Source organism: Solea solea, chromosome 21 (assembly GCF_958295425.1).
Source record: "Solea solea chromosome 21, fSolSol10.1, whole genome shotgun sequence".
In the NCBI taxonomy this organism is placed as follows: domain Eukaryota; kingdom Metazoa; phylum Chordata; class Actinopteri; order Pleuronectiformes; family Soleidae; genus Solea; species Solea solea.
Window position 1 is genome coordinate 15,416,373 of NC_081154.1, and position 24,102 is coordinate 15,440,474.

The 24,102-nt window shown below is 39.0% G+C and overlaps 1 protein-coding gene across 1 annotated transcript; it reads right to left on the reverse strand.

The window, feature by feature from the left end:
- Positions 1-392: 392 nt before the first annotated feature.
- On the reverse strand, positions 393-23,841 carry gfra1b (gdnf family receptor alpha 1b). The gene is made up of 10 exons (XM_058622020.1): positions 23,300-23,841; positions 22,729-23,031; positions 22,134-22,217; positions 10,786-10,964; positions 10,318-10,490; positions 9,717-9,826; positions 6,665-6,799; positions 5,930-6,126; positions 3,790-3,837; positions 393-2,605 (listed from the first exon to the last, which is right to left on the reverse strand). Exons 1-10 carry the CDS (start codon positions 23,334-23,336, stop codon positions 2,474-2,476), a joined length of 1,398 nt encoding a protein of 465 aa, XP_058478003.1. The 5' UTR covers positions 23,337-23,841; the 3' UTR covers positions 393-2,473.
- Positions 23,842-24,102: the final 261 nt, after the last annotated feature.

Sequence of the window (24,102 nt, forward strand, 5' to 3'; positions counted from 1 at the left end):
TACATTCAAGTACTGTGTTCTTTGTCATAGAAAGATTTGTTATAGAAAATGAAAATCTGCATTCACTACAGCATCCTTCCCTTTGATCGTTTAGAATGAACAGTTGTCATTTCCATCTCATGTATAACATGAGGAAGATATTTAGGCCCTTTTCTGTTTTGTGACACATCTAATAAATCTTCCGCTCTCAGTCGAGGTCAAGTATTCCATCACTGTGCCAAGGCAGTCTGTCCTCTGTAGGCAGCGTCCTTGTCTGCCTGTGTCTCTCTGCTCCGGGACTGATGTGCTCGGACTGACAATGACGCGCAGTCTGCCAGGTGCCATCTCCTAATCTTAATAGTTGTTAAAAGAGCATTTAAATATTTGCTGCTGTTATTAGAAACCAACACGACTCACTGTTGATCATTTTTATTTCAGCTGCTTGACAAACACTGAACAAATAAACCAATATTTTTTTTTTTCAGGGCTACTTGTACATGAAGGTGATCTCTTAATGAGTCTTTAATTTGACTGATAATATGCATAATAGTCTTTCTTTTTTTTTACCATCTCTAGAAACAAATCTGAGGTGGAAACATTCTACAAAGAAGTGCATCGTGACGCTGAGACGTTAGCTGAGATGTGAAGAGGGATAATTTAACAGATGCATTGTACGCATTTTTAGAAATGTATGGACGTTTTAAAAACAAGTTGTCGCTGTTCAGTGTCATTACGCTGTACATTCTTTGAATGCCTTTGATAATTGTGGTGTCATTAAGTCTATAATAACTACGGGAGTGTTTTCATCTTTTCCTCCATTTGCATCTGCAGTAATTGCTTGCAGTTAATGTGTGCTGGCTTTTGTCTTTCGGCATAGCTCGACTTGTGTGTGTGTACACACAAGCTCCTGTCTTTCCGCTCATTACAAGATAGAATTTAGTGAAAAAATAAAATAGTGGCAGATTTTGGAGATTGTGGATCAGAGCAACAAAACAAATGTCACATTTTAGCCATTAAATATCCGTTTGTAAACTCTTTCTATTGCTGTTACAGACTTAGAGTTTGATATTCCTCTCGAGAAATACTGTTTCAACATAACATCTACTTTGCCATCAAAATATAGTTGCACAATAAAGTCGTAGCTGTAACCACATGAGTAACGAACTGTGCCCTGTCACATTTTTATAAATCGCAATACTCTAGATGAAGCTGAGAGGCCTCGGCCCCCAGAAGCTAACACACTCTCAAAAACATTACAGACAATATGTTACAACCTAACAGCAGTTCACATTTCAGTGTATCATATGTACAAAATGCCTAGTTCCGAGGCGACATGATAAAACCACAGACCGTTATAACAATCAAATCAAACTACAAAACTGATCTCTATGAAGTACTGAGCAAGAGAAATGTGAGTATTCTGACACAATGTGATCGGTCAGAGTTTAAATATTTTACAATTTCTGTTCCGCACAGTGTCACACAACATGAATCATTTGTTCCATATTGACGTAATCATGGGTTCAACACTTGGGTTTCTTTCTGTTCAGCCGAAAGCAAGTTGAGGGATATTTCAGGTTATTTGAGGGGTTTGCTTGAATTGGCTGCCAGCTGGGGAACAAGTGAGAACACATTGTAGCCACTTAACAAAAGGCTCGGCTTTCCAACTGCCAACTGAGGTTTGTAAATCACTCGTGTTCCTGGACAAAAGTAGCACTTTTATTTCGTGGGCACTAGTTTCTGGTCTAATCCTTGGAAATTGTGTCATCTAGCTACATGTGATCGAATGGTTTAAAATACCAAAGTCTCAAAATAACACTCTTGAACTCACTGATGGAGGCAGCAGCACTTTACAAAATGACAAATAAAAGACATAAAGCAGTGGACATATACAAATATCATAGACTCAAACAGGTGTAGATTGAATTAAGTGAGTCATTCAGTGGCTAAAATATTTTTTCCTTGTGCCCTTTCTGGCAGCCGTGTTTTTAGTGTTTTTAAGCGTCTGTTTTACACAACCACACCTTTAATAACCTGAACTATCATGACTTAAAGCTCAGTTAGGTCTGTACATCCACTTTATCCATATACGTTGTTCGGCAAGTAGGCAGTCCATTCAGTCAAATGCTGTACTGATTACACACTCCAGAGAAGTACACAGATCAGTTTAACTCCAGAAAATAAGTGTTTCAGTGTGAATCAGATTTTCTTCTTTTTTTTTTTTAAGTCACCAAATTGCCCCCACGAGGCAGAGAAGGCAAATGAGCCGATCACTCACACAGCTTCAGCAGGTCTATTTTCAACACACACAGAGACGCCTCAGACTTAATCCACTTTTATAATTCCAGTGCTCTTCAACGTCCCATGTTGCTCCTCCACTTTGAATATAGGTGTCACACGCGGGCAAAAGTCTGAATTAAGTTTATGATGTAAGTCACTTCTTGAAATGAGAACATTGATCCAGAAGCCTTGCTTTCTACGGAAGGTTGAAACCTTATTGTGTTAATGCTATTGGCATCAAACCAAAAGCCAGGGTGAAGAGCATACTGGAGAGGTGTAAGTGGAGTTTAGCTGGTGAGCTTCTGGCAACGGCATTTGAGTTACTGGAATCTTCCAGTTGATGATTCTGGGAGGGGGAAACATAGAGTGTTAGAATTATTACAAAAGCCGTGACTGTTAAATTAAGTACCAATAAAAAATGTGGAGGAAAAATCCAATATAGGACGATAGGACAATTCTGTAAACCATCTGTGATATTAAAATAAGTGGGGGAAAAAAAGAATTTCTTAAACCAGAGTTGGCTAAGTATAAACGGTCTGTTGCAGTGTACGTTTATTCTAAATTGTAGCCTTGTTGATCCTCTAATTACTATGTTTAAAACTGCTTTGTTGATTTGAAAATGATTCAATTTGCAGCTCTACTTCTAATCCAAAGAGAAAATGGAGCTATTGCAAATAAATACTAAACGATAAGTGCATCTCTGTTAGATTTGTTCCTGACTTAAGTTCTTGTAATGGTGAAATGATTTGAGTTGCTGTTAAGAAAAACCTGTAAATAGTAGGGTTGTCACAATCTCGATTTGTGAAAATCTTTCGCGATGCTCATGAGTTTTGTGTAAGCTATGTTATGTGCGTGTAGCAAAGCACAGGACATCTCTGCATGCATCATAAGGACGTAGACGTAACTATGAAAACAACTCCGTTAACACAGGCAACTCTTCTCTCAATTGGGGCACAACCTCCTCAAAATTCAACTTGTGCTAAAGCGATAACTTTAGCACATAATAATAGTAATTGTAGCATCAGACATGCAACCTGGTGGAAAACCCTGGATTTAAGCATTTATTGTTGATAAATTATTGTCAAATTTAAATTTGACAATATGGCCTATAGTGCAGTACATTGCAAACAAATGATGGACATTGTATCATTCATGACACCATGTAGACAATTGAAATGGGAATTAAAATATGAAATCAGTTATCATGACATAAAACCAAGAGTCCTAGACTAAACTAGACAACTCTCTAAACATGGCAGACCCACCTGTGCTAAAAGAGGAAAAAAAGATTTAGAATCAAATCAAATTGTGACCTTAAAATTAAAAATAATTGTGACACACCTGATGTAATATTAAAGAGTATAGAATATTGAGCTCTGTGCATATGTTATCCCTCATAAACAAAATCCAAGTAAATATTTCAAATATCATTAACATTCCCCGTATGATCACTGTATGGATATTTTTCTGTCATTATCACTAAGTTCTAACAGAAGCCTTGACATTGTTGTAAAGAATCAAAACACTTACCTTACACACACCAGTGTCCACTGTTTGATTTGACACCAACTTCTGGGCCTAGAGAGAAGACGATGTGAAAGAATGTCAAATACAGGTGACTGCTACTTTAATATTATCCATCATTTAGCCAGTTGCAGTGTAGAAGAAGGGTACAGTGTGTGTGTGTGTGTGTGTGTGTGTGTGTGTGTGTGTGTGTGTGTGTTCCATCTGGAGTGGCGTTTAACGGCATCCATAAAGTTGCATTACTGCCTTCTTCTGGATTATTCTTCCTGCTGGATTCTTTTTTATTTATTTTTGGTTCTTGGACTCTATAAGGCTCCTTTTATAGTCTTTGAGTTATGAAAAGGATAATTACTGTGTCAACCTAAACTCCTCCTGTCACAGATGTGAGGAATAAAAGTCAAAGCAATTGAAATCGTCGGGTCATATTTTTAGTTCCCACTAAGTCAGGTTAGTCCCCAGTGTTGGGAAGTAATGGAATACATGTACCAGCGTTACATATTTACAATAAAAATTATGAGTAGCTGTATTCTGTTATAGTTACAGTTTAAGAAATAGATGGTATTTAGAATACAGTTACATTGGTTTTTTTTTACGTGCAGGGATGTTGATCGCTACACAACTAACTGTCTCTAATGCATTAAAATCTAAAAGGACACAGCAAACTCATTGTCTGTGTGTACGTCCGGTAAAATACATTGTGCAGAGTTTCTTTTAACATACAGTAGACAGTAAATCAATGAATAAACACAACGTTCTTATTAAAAATGGGTTCAGGATAGTCGTGAACTGACCTATTCAATACAATGTGGAAGTAATCCAAGTATTCAGAATATGATACTCAGATTGAGTAATCTAATGTAATACATTACTAAATCAATTTTAGGGCATGTATTCTGTAGTGGAAATTCCCAACACAGAGTCCCACATGAAACCGTGTAATCCAGATGTGAACATTTACTGTATGTGATATGTAGAAGTTGGTTGATGTGTGCAGTCTCAAGGTTGCGACAGTATAAAACTTTCCTCCGACTGCTGCAAACCTTTCTAGCTGCACAAACATTTACACACACACAGATGCAGAGATGGACTACAGAAAATGATAAAGTGACTCCACAATGGTTTGGGAACATAATAAACACTAAAGCGTTGGTTCTTTAGTGGAAAGAATTGCATGAGGCAGGATTGTGGAGAAGAATGATTAATAACTCTATAGGAGGTCTTTTCCTCCTGGAGGATGTTTTTAGAGGCGATAAATCATATTATCACTTTTATAATCCAATATGATAGATTTTCTCGCTGAAAGTATGTGATATCATCTCATTTAAAAATATAGCCTCATAGTATTTATCGCAGGAGAATAACAAAGGTCTGAAGTGTTGCTGAGGCCAAAAAGTACCAAAGCAGTACCGAGGTTTCTAAGCACATTTAAGCAAATCATGTAAATATTTGATCTTCAAAGTAAAATGACAGCACATTGGAAATAATCCCTGCTATGTGAATGCCCTCAAAGTCCAAATCCTGATCCATTAAAGTGATGGAGCAAGATGTTTCACGGTCAGGCAGCAGCTCTAATAGATCTTGATGGAATTTCAATTTTATTAATATTTGTTGTTGTGTTGGATTTCATATTATTCTCTCCTTAAAAATATCTTGTGTATTTTGTTTAAATTTGGGATGAAGAGGCACGACCAAACAAGCATGCATTGAAAGCAATGGAGCTAAAGCACCTTATATTTTGTAATCTGTAATCTGATTTCTCAGATTAGTTTTAGTGTCACTTTTTTAAATAAATAATCTTGCGTACATTTGAATGTTTTCAGAGCAGGTTTAATCATTTTTTTTCCTTCTGTTATTGTCTTTTGATGGCTGTTACAGTGTGTTTTGCTGTGCAGCTGTTGAAGCAATTTTGCACGAGACATTTCTCTGCCAGGACAAAGTAAAGATTGATTTGGCGTGCATATATGAATATTTTTTTATTTTTTTAAGATAAATGCAACAAAGACACTTTGTCAAACATATCGTCTTTGGTGTTTTTGGTTGTTTTATTTTCTTACATCAGCAAAATGAATGCATTCCTTCTCCACCTAAGCTCTAGTTTTGATTTGCAGTCAGTGATAAAATTTACACTCTACTTTTAAAACGTCACCTGTAAGGTGCCACAGATGTGATACGAGTCGTCATCCAGGTGGAGTTTGATCATGTCTGTCAGTGCGTCCAGAGCACTGCTGGTCCGCTCTTTGAACCTGTGCGTGATGCTTGGCTCTGCTGCTGTGGGCTGAATTGGGGGCTGTGGCTGCCAAACTCCAACATCAGTGCCATTGCCAAACGCCTGGATGGCGTTACCTACAGAAGAAATTGACGAGTGATGTTCTTGAGTTGCATGCAGTGCTTTACATAGATTATGTTGAATTGGCATAAGAACATCATCTTAATATATAAAATTTTAATTCAGAGTGCCTTCAGTGTCCAGAGTAAACCTTTAACACTGTAGCAGGTGTCTTCCATTTCTACCTGCATTTAAACCAAAACATTTATTCATGTGTCCAAATAAAAGCTGATATTTTGGATGATTAAGTATGCTTTTTCAAGCGTATTTTTCCTTTATCAGCTATAAATGAGCAAGATTTACAAAAAAATCAGAGCTGTTTTAGTTATATAATCACAAACTCCTTCTTATTGTGTTGATCGAAATAGTTTCTCAATCAAGTCTAAGTAATATTGAAAGCAGCGTTGACTGGGTTATACTCTTGGGGCATCTACATATTATGTTAAATTATAATTTCGAAATTTAAGGCATTATCTTCTCTGTCTTATTCTGAAAAACTGTGCAAAGCTGGAAGGCAAATGCATTCAAGCAGAACGTCTGAACATGGGGACTCACGTAGGCATCTGTTGTTGGTGAAAAACTCTGCAAATTTCTCACAGTCGGGCTTGCTGTTCCCGCTGTTGCTGCAGTCGCACCACGGTGACAGGCTAATACCAAGAGATCGCACATAATTGGGTGTCATGACGGTACCTGCAGCACAAAAGAGAAGAAACCCTGCTTTTAACTGTAATCCCATGTTTATTATCAAAGGTTTCTAATACTCTTTTTGTAGTCATTTATTAAAGAATGAACACAGGGAAAATTCAACACAGGCATCTGCCAGTCAGTGTTACACAATATCCCTTTTTTAAGAGCTGTTATTGTACATTTGTATCCTTTAGTTACACAAATGCTTCAACATGTAAAAGCCACAATAGGAAGGGGTCGTTAGACAAATAGTTGACTGAGTTTCATCTCATTTTGGGATCATGGTTCTCTGTCCTGAGCTCTGCCCACAAGCAGTGGATTAAAAGGCACTCCACCCACATTGACAGGTATTTTATTACATTAATTATCTGATGTTCTCTTTGTTTTGTAGGTTGCTTTGCAGTATAGGCATATGTAAACCAATGCTGGAAAAGCAGGATAATTGTGATAATTGTTAGGTCTAGACCTAATTATCCTTACTTTGACTGTTCTGGTGTAAGGTGTGAACTGGAGCACTATAGTCTAGACTGTGCCTGACAATGACAGCGCTTCTCACTGCAGCAGGATTATAAACACCTCTGTAAACATTTATAGCATGGCCAGTGGTCCTGTCTGTTCCACAACATGCACATTATTCAAAGATGTGCTGCTGAGGCACAATGCAGCTCTGGAGAGTGTGTTCAAGTGTCTTCAGGGCTGCTGTTGTTTTGTTAGTTACGAGACACATCGTTGTTCCTGAGTACTATAGTAGTACTGCAGAGTCCAATGAGATCTGGCTGTCCTCTCTCCCTGATGTAAATGGGAAAAAAAAAACCCTTTTGTAATGTTTCTGTGTGCAGAGCTGGTGAATGTAATGGGTCCCCCTGATTTAACCAGAGTATAAACTGTGTAGGGTATGAAGGGGTGTGGATTAATCGTCTGCCTGTTGGGTTTGTAATTGGTGACTGTTGCTCTGCATTCACATCTCATCAGGGAAACTCGGTAGGACATCGTTTTTTTTTCTCCTTTCTACAAAATGAAACGCACTGTGGAGGAACTTGATCAGAGGTGTACTGCTGCGCACTGCTTGGTGTATGAACTGTGATGGCATGTACTCCCTGCAGATTTGCAATTTACTGACTGTAATCTGACTGCCTGGCTGCCTAGTGGTCTGGTGCCTATAACCTCTGCTGTGGAGAACCCATTAAGATAAAGTTACTTCGCTTGACTCTTAACATCTGTTGGTGAACTGTAAGGTTCGATTACACATGTGCATAGAAGCTGAGCCTCAGCCACCATTTAATATCGAATTAAATGCATAACATTGTATGGGACATAGGGGCTGTGCAATTAATTATAAAAATAAATACATTATTCCAAAATGGGGGCTTTTATTGAATTGCTTTTATTCATAACTGAAAATAATGTAACAGGGTTTGACTTCCTGTCCTGTCATTGTCATCAGGCAACTTGTTGCTACAGTATATTTAGCGAGTATTCAGATCCCTCTAGCAACTCTTTTTCAAAAAAGCGAGTTATTTTTGGACTTTTGGAGACTCTGACGTGAAAGTATGTATCGTTCTAAAGGTCTTTGGCCACTGAACGGGACAAAAGTGTGAATAATTTTGATGCAAATTATAATGCACCCTCCCATGCATATCAAGTATGATGCAGGGAATGACGAAGGGAAACAAATTGCATCATGGTTTGCCTGCGACCAAAGCGTGTTTCACACACGCAGCTTCATCATCAACAGCACTCTGATTGTGACATAAAAAAAAAAACAAGAATCGACAATCGAAGTTCATTTGAACACATATTTAAGGTGTTCCACAACATTATTCCTCTCTCCTCTCCTACATCGTCCATTACAGTTACATATACATGGCCAATTACACAAATGATAACACCATTTAGAGACTTCTAGACTTGGAGTCTCTTGGAGCTGAGGAGTAATTGTTAGAAATAAACATGATTTAAATTTTGACCCAAATAATCGTGATTATGATCCCCCCCCCCCCATAATTGAGCAGCCCTAATGTGACATGTGTCGACCAATGTTTGGTCAACCATAGTGGTTATGGGTGATGCTGCTGATTACAAAGTTTATCAAACATTATGTTTATTTATGGTGGTGGTGTTGCAGGTTGACTAAGTACCATGTTGAAAAAAATCAAAACAAAATATTCCATCTACTAGCTGGTTGATCTGACATTTGCTGCAGTATGCGTCATGGGTGTTAAAACTTGTACTTCTAAAATTCTTTCTCAGACCTGGAACTCAAACTTTTTTCTTGCCTTTTACATTAAAATCTTGAATGTGCAGACAATTAGTCAAATGTCGACCAAGAAAATTAGTTCCCACAATGCTGATTGAGCTCTGTGGTTGTCAGTACAGTGGAGTTTAGATGTCATGTTGCCTAGCAACATTCCCAAGCTGCACACAGGAAGTGATTCATTTTGTCAAGATGGACAGAGACAACAGCGACGTTGAGCTAATAAAGCGAGACGGCTGCAAACAGTTTGGAGTCGGGATGAAAGCACAAAGTGCCCACGTCAAAAAAAATGCTGGTAATCAACAGTCAGCAGGCATACGTTTAATTAAGGTGCCTCTTTGTTTAAAACTTAAATTTCCATGGATGATGCTACTGCTAAAGCAACAAGTATTTGCAATACTAGTTTGTTCAGTGTATTCTCTCTTGTGACATTAGAAGAATAGGGCTAGTTGACCAAATCATCTCTGTATTTGTAGTTTCAAGGAACAGATTCATATTATGTCCACTTTTAGGACTTTTTGGCTTTTTGATTTGATAACCCTTCCACCCTAGAAATAACAACTTATTTTCCTGTTGCTGGCTCATGTAAATAGTTGATAATTGTGCAGAGAAAAAAATCAAAAGAAGTAGCATCAGCACTACCAGTAAAATGATAAAACGACTCACCGATAAGACCTGAATAAGACAGCAGGCAGTCTGCGTAGTTTTCCCTCAGACAGCCGGAGATGGAACGAGCTTCTGGCTGACAGTTGCTGATAAAGTCTGCCAGCCTCGACCTGCAAACAACATAGACAAATTAGAGGTGCAAATTCCATGATGCTGAACAATTTCACATCAAGTTTGTAGTAGAAGCTCCGCGATCGGTCACATTAAATGCAAAGCCAAAGACTGAGCACAATAACTAATCACTGTTTTCCTTTTCCTATTATCTGCAGATATCTACAAATAATAGTAATGCAGATGGGAGTTTTGAACGTGTTACTTGCAAAACATTTTTCTTTAACTGTACAATAACCCAGTATTATGGAATTTAACGGATTGTGCAACCATCAGGCAATTGACATAATTGTTCAGTTTTCAGTTAGTACTTGGCATTAGAATCACAAATGTCTAAAAACAGATCTGAATTACTTCTATTGTTCTCTCTTGAGTTGATAATGCTTCTAGGAAATTAGAAATGTTTTAGCATTGAGATATAATCAACATGTTGAAAAGTTACTTTGTTAATCCTTCAAACAGTGTTTAGGATCTCTCTTCTCTTGCTTACCTGCATATGTAGTTGGTCTTGCACGCGTTCTGCAGAGACAGACAGTTTGGTGTGTCTTTGTCCTCGTAGGAGCAGACGGGTACAATCGTTTGTCGTCTCCGTTCGGCACATGCCGTCTGATCCCCCGCTGGACAGGAGCAGAACAGCATCCCATAGCTGTATTTAGTTGGTACCTTTTAATTTTGGAGAAGAAAGAAAGAGGAAAGTGTTGAAATTAGTGACGCTGTTGCCTAATTTTCTGTGGGGGAAAAACATTTTAAACTTTCCATGCAACCTGTCAATTCAGCACATGAGACGTTCTGTCAAGAAACTGGAGAGAAAGTCTACTGAATTTGAAACTGCACTTAAAATATAATTATTCCTTCAACATTTGACACTTGGTGCCAGTGTTGTTTTGAGTGCTATTATATGAAATCAAACGGAGAGAAAGCATCAAAAAAGCTCTTAAAAATGGACCGGGTTGATTACCTTGTCAAAGAACTGTCGTAGTGCTTTGTGGCATTTGCGCTTGTTGCAAGCCTCAGAAGCAGACACTCTGCTAGTGCAGGGGTTGATGTAAGCTGAGCGGTATTTCTTACACGTGTCATTCAGGTTACAAGCTTTGGCAGCATTTAGACAGGTGTTCTCCTTTGTGGATGCAGGCTCAACTAAAACAGAGGAGGGACACACAACATTAATATGTCTTTGTGCAGAGTTTATGGTCATTTCAGGCATTATAATGGAGCATGAGCTGAATGTCATTTGAGATGAAAAAGACAAAGATGTGATGCATGAAGAAACATTTTCATGTATGGTCATTCCTTAAAGGGATGCTCCACTCATTCAGTTTCAGTACTTCTAAATGTTTTCATTTTTCCATATTTTTTATCTATTTAGACGTAGACTGACCAAAAATAAAAGTCGCCACCTGGATTTAACTAAGCACATCGGTACTGTACAAGACTGTGGGGGCAGTGCTATGATCTGGGGTTGCTGCAGTTGGTAAGGTTCAGCAACATTATGTGCCCAAAGAATGAGGTCAGCTGGCATATTCCAAGATGACAATGCGGGGATTCATCGGGCTCAACTTGTGAAAGAGTGGTTCAGGGAGCAAGAGACACCATTTTCACACATGGATTGGCCACCACAGAGTCCAGACCTTAACCCCATTGAGAATCTTTGGGATGTGCTGGAGAAGGCTTTGCTCAGTGGTCCGACTCTCCCATCATCAATACAAGATCTTGGTGAAAAATGAACGCAACACTGGACAGAAATAAATCTTGTGACATTGCAGAAGCTTATTGAAACAATGCCACAGCGAATGAGTGCAGTAATCAAAGCTAAAGGCTATTAGAGTGACCCTTTTTTTAGGTGGTGACTTTGTAGAATAAGCTTTGTCATTGTAGGCTCAGCATGCAACGAATATACCCCCATAAGTGTATTTGTACAAGTATAATATAATTTGATAGCCTTAGATTAAGCCTTATGGGCAATGGTCTTGGCTTAGAGGCCACCATCTTGTTCCACTGTTCATACAGTAGCCTAAAGGGACAAACCAGTCAAGTGTGCATTTACAGTTGTGAGGGAGAAGCATACTACACAAACAGAAGATTTACATTATTGCTGCTTTATGTTAAGGCCACTATAGTTCGCTGACACACAAAGGCTGAGTGGAGTAGTTATTTGATTGTTACAATATTCAGTCTTACCATTAGATTAATATTCCAAGGAAGATCAATGTGGCACACAAAATAGTGTTACATAACTAAAGAAAACAACACAAAAACTCAAATAATGGGATGTGGGTTTTCATCTCTGTAATATAGTCTCACTTTATAACTGATGTAAATAAATATTCAAATCTGTGCAAGTAAATACAGATTTGCTACAAATTTTTGCTCCGTGATATGAGTCTCTCGGGCTGAAAATTTGGGTGAAACTTTTCCAGTATCTCACAACACTTTATCCAATCAGGAGCAGGAACCCCACTCCTTGTGAGGTCAGGCTACTTGACAATGAATAAATAGTCCTCACCATCACCATACGTGTTAAGGAGGTGAAGTAATGAGGAGGGGAGGGAGTGCTAATGGCAGTAACAGATGGGAAGTTAGCCAAAAGATGACATCAATGACAGGAGCTTTAAAAACAAAGTCTCATGTTGTGGTACAATTCCATTATTCACTGTATCTATGCACATTACAGAGAGTTTTAAGCTTTGGAAATGCAAGACGTATAAAATTCAACGCATAATACATTTGCTGTACAGATTTGTTGCTGCACTTCCTCTGTTTTGTCACAGTTGTTTGGTCAGACATTTAAATTCAACATTCTCTGACCACATGGTGTATTTCAGGTTCTTCATAGTGTAGATTTCTCTCTTTTCTCTCGACTTCGTTAGGCCTTTATGGCCTTTATGGTGATCAAGCCCCTCTCTATAAATTCATGTAATAACGAGGAAGTGCACATCTCTTCAAAGTGGACAAAAGCTCCTTGAACTTGAACAAAAATGACAACGCGGTTTGCTTGACCTCAGTCTTGGTTTCTCATTTCTGTGGTTCCTATGGAAACCACAGAAATGTCCCTCTTGAAATTAAAATACAGACACCTGCTTCGACGATGCATTTTGCTTGTCTGTGGTTAAATGAACCAAACCACCCGCTTTCACTTTAATATCCCAGTCTGTCTTTCTTTTCCTTCCATCACAGCCAAAGCTCTGCGTGGCTCACCATAATGACTCTCACATCTCATTTTCTCATTTTTTTGTTGTTAAAGTCCTTCTCGCTCCACTGACTTCTGCACGGAAACACAAACTGTGTCCTCGGCCTCGGCATGGAAGAATGAGTTCTGCATTTCTGCCTTTTGAGGTGGAATTGGAAGTTCACTGCCTCTTTCTTGCACAGCAGAATCAACCCCGATTAAATCTCAATACATTTTTGAACTCGGGTTAATCACATATTATAAAACTCATTATTTTCATTGTACAAGTGCTAGACATGTGGGGTGTGATCCTGTGGTGGCTGTTTGTAGCACTTGGGTCACAGGTGTGACAGTATTGCCTTGAAATACTTGGTTTTATTAAAACACTCTTTAAATATAGTTACTACTCTGAGGCGGTCGGCTAAAGACACAGCTTTATTTAATGTGTGTGTCTTCATGTGGCTAAGCTTAGTCTGAAGTATTGCAGTTGTAGTTCACTGCATGACGCCATTAAGACACATCACCCTATGGCAGGAAAAAACCTTTTCAAGAGTGCTTTTGCATTTAATAAGCAAATACTGAGGTCACATTCTCTCCCCTTTGGTAACCATGGTTTATGCTTTAAAGAACAAGTTATTAATGGAAGAATCGACTCCCCTACATGAACAGTATAAACTGTGACACATTATACTTGTGATTTTGAATTCTGAGAACTCCATGCTCATACATAAGTGCCAGTGAGCTGGATGAAAAGAGTGCCACTGTCACTCCACACAACTCGACTGCATTCTCTGTTGCATTTAGTACGAAGTGTGTTTAGTAAGAAATGCATTTTCAGAAACGATATCAAGTAAGTTTTTTGCATGTGGTGATGCAATTTGGCTTAAATTAGGTGACGATAACATTTAGTCAGTCACGACTCATGAATATGGTTAGTCAAGTCAAGTCAAGTCAAATTTTATTTGTATAGCGCATATACAAACGGCTGAGCCGCAACCAAAGTGCTTCACAGAAAGTGCTTAAGTGCTAAAATACAAAAAGAAAAAAAAAGAAAAGAGAGAAAAGAAAAGGGTTAAAAGACGAAGACCGAGTTAAACAATTTTAAAAGACACTAGTCAAAGGCAAGGGAAAAAAGGTGGGTCTTTAACTGGGATTTAAAAATATTTAAAGACTGGCTGCCCGGATGTGTAGGGGGAGGGAGTTCCAGAGTCTGGGGGCTGCCACAGCGAAGGCTCGGTCCCCCCTGGTTTTTAGCCTGGGGTTAGGTTTAGGCACGAAAAACATCTGTTAGATCATGGAAAACATGAGTTTTTCCACATCAGAATGTTCTCAACACCGTAACAATCTGCTGCTTGGCAGACATCTCTTTATCAAAAACACCTGGGTTATGTTTGTGTTGCACCACGACAATTGGCAACAAATCTTCCCGCTTTTTTGGTGGTGGCTATTTTAGATGCTGGCACAAACTAAACTAACTAAACTAAAACCATAATTGAGAATGGGATTTAGGTATGTGAGGAGGTATTTTATTTTTGAATGACGGGGTGCTGTTCAATTAGACTACTCTCCATGTCACAGTTTACAAGCACAAGTGGGGAATCAATTTCCGGTTTCATCTTGTAGCTGGTTGTTAGCATGTTGAGTGCCATTCCAAGGCTTCCTACCATCCATTAACTTCAAAATATACTTTTTTTTTAAGCTTATGGTGAATAAAATCAGTCTCCATCCTGTTTTTTTTAGTAGTAACTGTGGCACAACTGCAGAGCTTCCAGGCCAGGCTGGAGTCCGGTTTGATGATGGTAATCATTACTAAAACCCTTTTTTTGTAAATCTCTAAATGACGCCGTCTTCCTGTGAAATTTGTTATTTTATTTAGTTTACAGAGAAAAGCCACAACATATAAAAAGGTGAGTTGTGGGTAACCCCATGCACCCTAGCTTTATAGGCCCACTGGCTGAAAGAAAACAAATCTTATTTGGTCTTCTTAGGTTGCACCCCCTAAGCAAGGCCACCATGATGCCATTGATGCAGACCAAATAACAAGACACTCCAGTCAACACAGGAATCTGGCCTTTTGGCCTCTAACAGGTTGCTACAATAGAGTTTTTGAAGGATGTGTAGGCAGGTAGGGTTTAAGAGGAATCTCATAGATAAGGTCAATTATGATGCCCTTAAGGGGAAGGGGGCGAGCTTTCACTGAAGAGAAACACAAATGTCAAGCAGTTTAAAACGTTGACTTACTAATTAATTAAATGACTAAATGATAAAGTAACTACATCACAAAAGCAAAGAAAAGTGCAAAAGTGTGCCATAAAGTTGAATGTTTGTGAAACTTTGCATATAATATATTAACTCTTAGCACTGTTATTTCCTGTGAGGAACATGTTGAGATCAGATTCTGTAATTCCCTTACTTCTCTGGGATATGTTTATGGATGCAGCAGGCTCAGGCAAATATATCATCTGTCTGCACAGGATATGGAATAAATAAGACCAATAAAACTCCCCAGACTGGTGTCACCATTTACTCTGGGGCAGTGAGGTCGGACACATTTGCTTATAGCAGAAACTGTAGGGTTTATTTTCAATATATTTATGAATAGAAATGTTCTGCATGCCTGTTTTTAAAAGTAGGAATAGTTGCATATGGTTTTGGAATTGCATTTGTTCCTGACGGCTAAAGCTACCATGCCTATGTAGGAGTTCACAGGTCATGAATATGTAGGAAGTGTTCACAAGTGTTGACATTACCATCTTCTCATTACACTTGTTTTCTGTTATGTATCTAAATGATTATTGTTTCCTGGCATCTTGTGAGTCATATTGTTGCATATTGGACCTTAATTTAATTTTTCTTATTCTATTCTTTTTAATCTTTTATAGCCACACATAGCACCTTACCTCCAGAGGTTTAATTTTTAAGTTTAAATTGTTTGAGACTGCAATTTCATTCCCACCTCATGTTTTAATGTGTGTTGGAATGACAGTAAAGAAATCTTGAATTTTGAATCTTAAATCCTATTCCAAACTTGCATGTTCTCTAAATTAAATTTAAGCCACTGACTTTATGCTTAACTCAGTAATCCTAGAAAGAAGTTTCTCAAGTCTAGTCACCCAAAGTGTGTGTTTATTTGGCTGCACCCATTACCACAAACCATTTATATAAAAAATATCTACATAATGGCTCAAAGTGAAACTCATTTGCTATGCATCACTGCTTTTATAGTTCTTCTATAACCTCATATAGCCAACCTGCTTAATAGAAAGAAAACAGTGGTGGTCAGTACCCTCTCCTTCATGGCACCCTGTGGTCTATTAGGCGTCCTGCCAGCATCACGACATCCAATGTTCTCCGTATTTATGACCAGACCAAGACCCATTTATTAAATGCACCAGGGTAATTAGCAAAATCTCACTTAGCGTCGACTGCTCCAGCTATTCCGCTCCTCCATTTAATCCTTTGATAGTCATTCATCCTGCATTGACACAGTAAGTAGCCAAGCACTGCTGCTCACCGTATTCAGCGTGGCTCTGTTCGAGGACGCTGATATAGGACTGTGTGCACTATAAACCCCCAGGTCATGTTACCTGAGAAGCTCAAATGTTTTAATCTCCAAACTTGAAGCATTCATCCACACAATGACAAGCAAACAACACGCACGGCAGGCCAAAGTACTCTTTGAAGTTTCATATTTGAGGGCACCTAATGCGCTGTGATGACATCTCGTATCTGACTCACTGGTTATGAAGACGATGCACAGTAATATTACTGGACAAATGGTGCTACTGTGACTGCAGACATGGGAGATTGATTATGAAACGTGCATAGTGCCATGATTGCAATTATTGGTGCAGTGCAGTAGTGGACCTGTATGCTAATGCTGCTGTTGGCAGGTGTGAGAAAAGCCTGAGTTTCTGCATATTGCAAATGTGTATGTCATTGCAATGCATGCTGGGTGATTTGCATGTCGATGAGTGTCTCGGTTCAGCACTAATGCATGCAGTTTTGACTGATATCGTGTCTGTGTAGAGCTGTTTGTTTGTGCATGTGGGTGCCGGGTGTTCAGGTCATATGAAATCATTTGATTCCTCACCACAGAAACGTTTTCCTGTGTCACCTGCAGCCTACAGTGTTTCATTTTCTTATCTCAGAGCTGTGATTAGCCATTGGCCACGTCATCACTCATGGTTACGTATCCTCTTGGCTCCCTGCACACAACTTGTCATGGCTAAGCCATGGGGTACACTCATCTTTGTGAGGAATTGACACTCTCTAAGCCACTTTACTGAGCCTTCATCTTCCAAAAATATTTATGTGAGTGTGTGTATGTGTGTGAATGACTGATTATTGTTTCCTGGTTTTTTTTTCTAAAGACATACTGATATGCCGGATTCATGTTAACAAATTTTGTATTTACATGATGGATGATTAAAAAAAAAAACACTGTATAGGGCTGCAGTTAAACTCTAGGGCTATAACAGCTTAGTACTATTCATTATTGATATATCTTTTTTTGTTTGTTTTTTTAAATTCAATAATTGTTTGGTCTGTAAATGGTGAAAATGTTTCCCAGGCAATGTCCTTAGTTGTCTTTTTTTTCCCACAAACCAAAGAATTCAGTTTATTGTACTTGAACCAACATTCGTGAAGCTGAAGTTACAGAACTTATAGTTCTTTTATGGATGAGCCGATCCCATACTTGGTATCAGACAAAGCAAGTCATGACATTTAATCCGTCCAAGTCTGGGGCATGATGTATCATATTTATCAGCAAAGTAACTTCTTTCTATTGTTTTTGTTGCCCTGTGACCCATGAAAGAAATGTTGCTCTTGTCTCCTACACTAGCTCACTGCACATACAGTAATAATGTAATGTGCCATGTTGGAGGTGTCATGTTGCATTTTGCACAACACATTCTTATTATATTGTGTCCAACCCATGTCGTGTATCCCATGGACTTTTATAAAACAAATCTATTATGCTTTCTACTACAAAGAAGGCAAAATGCTGAGTAAAATGCTTGCCAGTGAATAAGAAAATAGTTTTATTTCAATTTCTGGCACTACATCCCTGTTTTTAAAATATTAAATTATGGAGTATATAAGTGGAATTTAAACTGCTAATTCATAACATTTGGGCTCCTGCTGGTTTGAAGTTCAAATACATAAATTCATGAGGTTACAGTGGGGGCAAAAACAAGAGCTGCTTATGAAAGGAAATGTTTCCCGATGATTCTCTGATTGACTGAGAGTGGTCTCACGTGGAGACTTCAAACATCTCTTTCACTGATGGCATCTCTGATGTTCAGCTGGGGACATTTGCTCACATGTGCATTTCACACAGGCAGGCCTTGCCGGAGGACAAAGACGACCAAGTTTCAGTCTGTTGCTTCAGGCAGCCATAGACCCACTGAATTATTCTTGAGATCTTTTCAATTGAAAATCATCATGCCAAACTTCCCATCTCTTGTTCGCAGACATGGTCTTCTGTTAGACTACAGATTAGCTTGGAGGATAGACTGGGAGGAGAGAGAGGGGGAGAGTGGGGCTGGGCTCAGTCGATGGACTTCCACTGTGAGCGGCTGCTTACGTGTAAATTGAGTAACTGGCTCTAGGGGCTTTTGAAAACATGAAAGAAAACATTTATGGAGGTGAGAAAATTGACTCCAATATGCAGAAGTTATAAGATGGAAACATGAGGGACAGGAGTTAACTGATTTAGCAGAATATATTGTAGCTAAGAAGCCGGTCTGCCCATTGCAAACTTTAAAACTGGATCAAACTGATTTAAACTATTTTTCAAGGGTGAACAATAAACGTACAGCAAGGCAACATGAATTATTTACTGCTCAAATAAATCCTTCTGGAATCTAATCAGCACTCATACCAGTAGTGCTACAGATAAGAAGTACTGGTACATGTTGTTTCTTAAAGTAGCTTATTTGTTATAAGTTAGGAATGTGATGTACAAGCAGATATACTCTGCAACAATCCGTGTTATCTCAACTTTGCCAAGCAAAGTATATAAGCAAGAAGTTGCTGATACATTTATAATAATCCCAAGTTGACCACAGAACAGTGTAATTTATTAATGACTTTCATTTGTTGATGCCCTTTGGTACTGCAGTAAATGTTTTTTAAAATGCATAAACATGGGGTGGGGTACAGATAGTACTGTTTTTTTTACACTCTTTTTACCAGTCTGCCCACTATTTTATCTTTAAAAGGAATTTGTTAATCTATACAATGAGTACATTATAATATGCACAATATACAATACTTTCTTTTACCAATATTTCAAGGGGTTCACAAATGCAGGAATATTTTTTTAGTATCTTAATTGGAGTGTTTTATCTGAAGAGCAGAACTGCTATGCTGAGAAATCTCTCTGCAACACTGCGATACTTCATGATTTGTCCCACATTTTATCTTGATTAGATAATGGCAGTGTCCCTGGTTGGATATTGGACATTTTCAATGAATTTAGAAATCCTGATTATAAGTGATTTTGTTGGAGGAATGAATTAAAGGATGTGTTGTAGCTGCAGCAAAAGAATGAGGAAAGCATTGGTCTGTTCTTACTGCTTTGAATTTTTTTTTATTTAATTTAATATTTATTTGTATTTCCTGCACAAAAAGTTCCCAAACCTTCATGGGTTTGCAAGACATCACAAAAAGTATCCACTATTTAATTTCATCACAAAAGCTTCAAAATAGTTTACATCTTGTTTTTAAACAACATATTCTTTGCAAATAAAATCCACAGATGTTCTGCTGCAGAGAAGCATAGATGGATTCTCATTTTACCCCCAATTATATAAGTCAGTGAGCCATTCAAAATGATTTTGAAGCCATTTATTTTAAGGTAAAAACAATGTTGCTTTAATAACAATAGTACTTAAAACAAAGAATATTGGGAATCCAATTAACCGTGCCGTGTAACTGACATTCATGCGTCCCTTAGGACAAATTCTAATCACATTGGTAATTTCCCTCCACTGAACCTTCCACTCAACTTAAGCAAATTTTTTTTATCATTTATCCAATACTGGTTTAATTAAGATTGTGAACGTGGTTTTTTTGACCTGGGCCATATTTTTTATAAATGTGGGTGTGTACATATAGTATATAGAATATAGAATAGTACTTAGTACTTCATAATTGGTTCAGTAGATCCAGTAGTGTACTCGGTTTCAAACAAATTGGGACGGCCATCGAATTCAGACTTTTTGGGACACTACTGCTTCGGTAAAAAGCACTTTTTATGGATTTAACTCAGAATGGCACGTTTTCCCCGCAAGATCCCACTGCAGTCATTGATGTCTGTCGTTGGTACCCCCCTGGGCCGATCCGCTGGACCAATTATCGAACTTTTTGTAAGTACTATTCACGTACACACCCACATTTATAAACCCAGGGCCTAGGTCGAAAAATACCAAAATTCCCCTTTAAAGTAACTTTTTTTAAAAACATTTTAGGAAAGACAAATTTTGTCATCATCATTAACATGCTGAAACGCCTTACCATTCACACTCACACCTACTGTCAATTTAGAGCGTCTAAATAACCTTATTCCAAATTTTGCATATTTTTGGACCATGGGAGGAAGCCCGAGTATTCGCAGTCAACACACACACATACAGGGAGAACACTCCACACACAAAGACCCACAAATGTATGTTTGTCCTGTAATGGACTGGTGAGCTGTCCACGGTATACCCTGCCTTTCACCCTGTTGGCTCCAGCGCCCCACGACCCTCATGTGGAGGATAAAAACATGTTTTTTTTCCCAGACAATCAGAAGAGTGAGACTCATGTCTTACAGTAGCAACTGCCCCTTAGGATACAGTATACATCCTGCAATAGTGGTTCACATGTGCATTATTTTACACTGTGGGCTGCCTGAGGCCTGGCTTAGTTGGAGATAGGAATGAGGTCATTTATGCCAGAGAGAGTCCTTATATCTAGTATGGTGTGTATACATATATATACACATATAGATAACATTCAGCTCCTGACACACTGCTGTGATAGAAGAGCATTAGAAGCTGATTAGATTTTGAAATGAAGATTTTACATGTCATTTGTTCCATATGATCTCTTGCATCTAAACTACATCAAGCAAATTATATTGTAGTTAAAAAAAATGACCTGACTATTTACATAAACTTCTTGTTGGCTGACATTTTTATGTTTTATCTGCAAACCTGAGTTTCACTCTTCCAGGAATTCCTTGTGGTCTCCATATTGTTATTGCACTATTCCTGTACAGAGGACAAATCCACATTCCAATGAAGTTTTCCATACTCTGTTTGAACTAATGTCAACCATTATGTCATTGCATGTGGAGTAGAGTCACTGTGGTACGCCAAGTGGATGCAATCAGAGAGAGAGACCGGGGGGGATAGGAGAGCGAGAGGGGGAGGGGTAGAATCAAATAACCCATCCTTTCTGAGTTTTTTTTTTTGACACTGAAATTGTAGCTGGCCAGTGCAGACGTCCTCCAGCCAGAAAGCTCAACACACACACACACACACACACACACACAGGTTTGGCAGCTATCCTTTAAAGGACACTGCTTTGACTTCCATTCATTTGAACAGCCTTAATAAAGTCTTATCCCTTCCCTTAACCATAACCATTGAATGCCTAAACCTAACCTTAACCTAACCACAATTCAAATCTTAGCCCTAAACTTAACCAGTTTGTTAGGTATTGGACTACCATTAGGACTATAGGACCTGACAAGGTCAGTGTTGATGCAAGAAAAGGAGTACTGAGTACACACATGCACACACACACACACACACACACATACATACATACCCATACACATACACACATGCAGACCTCTTAACGCTTTGAGAGCTGAAAGTGAAATGTACTAAATGACTCTGCTTTGTGTTTGGTGGGTCACAGTATCAGATAAAAGCTTTTGTGATGGATAATGGCTGTTGAAAGTTGCAGCCTGAAACCAGACTGCAACAGAAAAGAGCGGTTGTCAAGCAGTGACAGATTTGAACGGTGTATATTTGACTGGACTTAAAGGAACATGGAGGGCAGCACATACTGTGACTTAACTGCACAATGGCCAAACTTAAATCTGAGGAATGTTGGCAATGGAAAAAACCGCGTCTTACCGGCTATGATGGGTGCCAGGCGGAAGATGTCTGAGAGCCGGCTGTTGACTGGTTCATAAGGAGAGTATTCCAGCAAATCATTACCTGCATGGGGGAGACAAAGATTGCTAATGATATGCTTAGTCTGCAGATCTGTGAGGAACAAGTGGATGTTATGTGGTCCTCCTTAACATAATGAAATCACTTATACTAATTGAGTAGCCGAGAAATCCATTTTAATTACAGTTGATAATATATTACCTCGTATTTTGTTAATGTTATAAAGACGGACACGTTAAAAGAAGGTTGCACGAGGTACTTTTTTTTAGATAAGGTGAGGTTGCAATCAATCATTCAATTACTCACCAATGGCTTTGAGTGGTTTGTTAATGAAATAAAACATTCTGCCATTTCATCTTATTAAAGGTGACCATTTTCTAGTTCCTTTACTTTTCCACAACATCAAACTTGAAGCCCTATACTTAATACACAGTAATGGATTCACAATAATCTTAAGTGTAAGAACTTGCGTAATGGTGGCTTTTCAACCTGGCTGTACTTTTTTCTACTTTTTTTTTTTAATATGAAAACGTTTTTTCTCTGAATGATTGCGTACCCTGTAAACTCTGAAATATGCTCCAGAAGATCCGGAGACAGTTCTTCTCCTTCTTCATGCCTCTCCTGCACCTGCAGTTGTACAGCGGGCTCTGCTTCACGGCATCTATAGCGCTGCGACACTCGCCCTGCGCCTCCGGTCCCGTGACCGCACTGAAGTTGCTCTCCCTGCCCGCCACGCACTGCCTCATGGTCCGGTACTTGGTGCTGCAGGAGTACTCCTTCAGACACTGCTCACTGGCCTTCACGCAGTCCAGGCGCACGGGCCGGGACGCTGCGCTGCCCTTCAAGGTGACCACTGAGTCTGGGGGTTACAAGAAGGCAGTTAGGAGACTTTCAACCGCCACTTTAATTCGCGCACACAATAAACTTCCTGTCATTCAGTTATTTCTTAATTTGTTTCTTTGCAAAGATGCAGGGAACTTTCCAAACCCCGAATCTTTCCAATCACAATCAATATTTTTTCCCCCACATATTTACTCACTGCTGCACGTATTAAAGAGGAATGCAGTTGTATATACATTTATAAAATCTTACTGAAATCGATTGATTGAGATGAACTGGTAACTTACCCAGGAAGGACAGTGCAATGACAAAAGTTAAAATCATCGCGCTATAATATAGTAAACGTGGCTTCCCGCGGATGAAATGAAGCTATTTAGGAGACTTATTTGTCACAGAGAGCCGCTTTTCTTGCACACGATGTAACCTGTAGTGATAATGCATCCTGTAGATCCAAAAGAACCAAAACTCCAACTCCACAGCAGAGTCCAGCTGCAGAAACCACAGCGCGTAAAACCACAGCCGGAGTTTGGATGAGAGCTGAAGCCGCGCGCTGATGGAGCATTGCCTCACTTCACCCTGCTCCCATCCAACCCCCTTTGGGTTCGTTCAAAACTTTACACGTTACAAAAAAACAAAAACAAAACCCAAATCACTTCAACTTAATCGTGGAAATGATTCAGCTGTCACTGTCCGTCGCAGTCTCTGCGCGGATCGCACGCGCCTTTCACGTATACATCCACTGGAGCGGCAACAATCCACTGCGTTCAGCAGGCGAGGAGCCAAAAAACCCACAGCAGCACCGTTTGATCCGCTCTGTTCTCCGCCACTGTGGAACAACTCGGGCTTGGGATGTGACTCGAGAGGGCGTGACGTCACGCGACCACGCAAACAACAGCCCCCCAATATAAGCCAATTAACCAGCCTCAATTTACAGCAAACTGTTTAGATGGTGCAAACAAATTGATCGCCATCGGGGAGCACAGTACATCTGGAACAGCGTTTGTAGCTCAGGATAGATTTAACTGATTTAACTATGTGCAAGATGAACATCTGGCCTCATTTTATAATAATACAACCTGCAGGCCTGCAC

Excerpts from the sequence above, each read along its gene's own strand:
- gfra1b (XM_058622020.1), bottom strand. The coding sequence starts at position 23,336 with ATGATTTTAACTTTTGTCATTGCACTGTCCTTCCTGG. Across the intron at positions 22,218-22,728 it reads CATATTTCAGAGTTTACAGG|GTAATGATTTGCTGGAATAC; the intron begins GTACGCAATCAT and ends TCCCCCATGCAG. Across the intron at positions 6,800-9,716 it reads GTCTTATTCAGGTCTTATCG|GTACCGTCATGACACCCAAT; the intron begins GTGAGTCGTTTT and ends TTTGTGCTGCAG.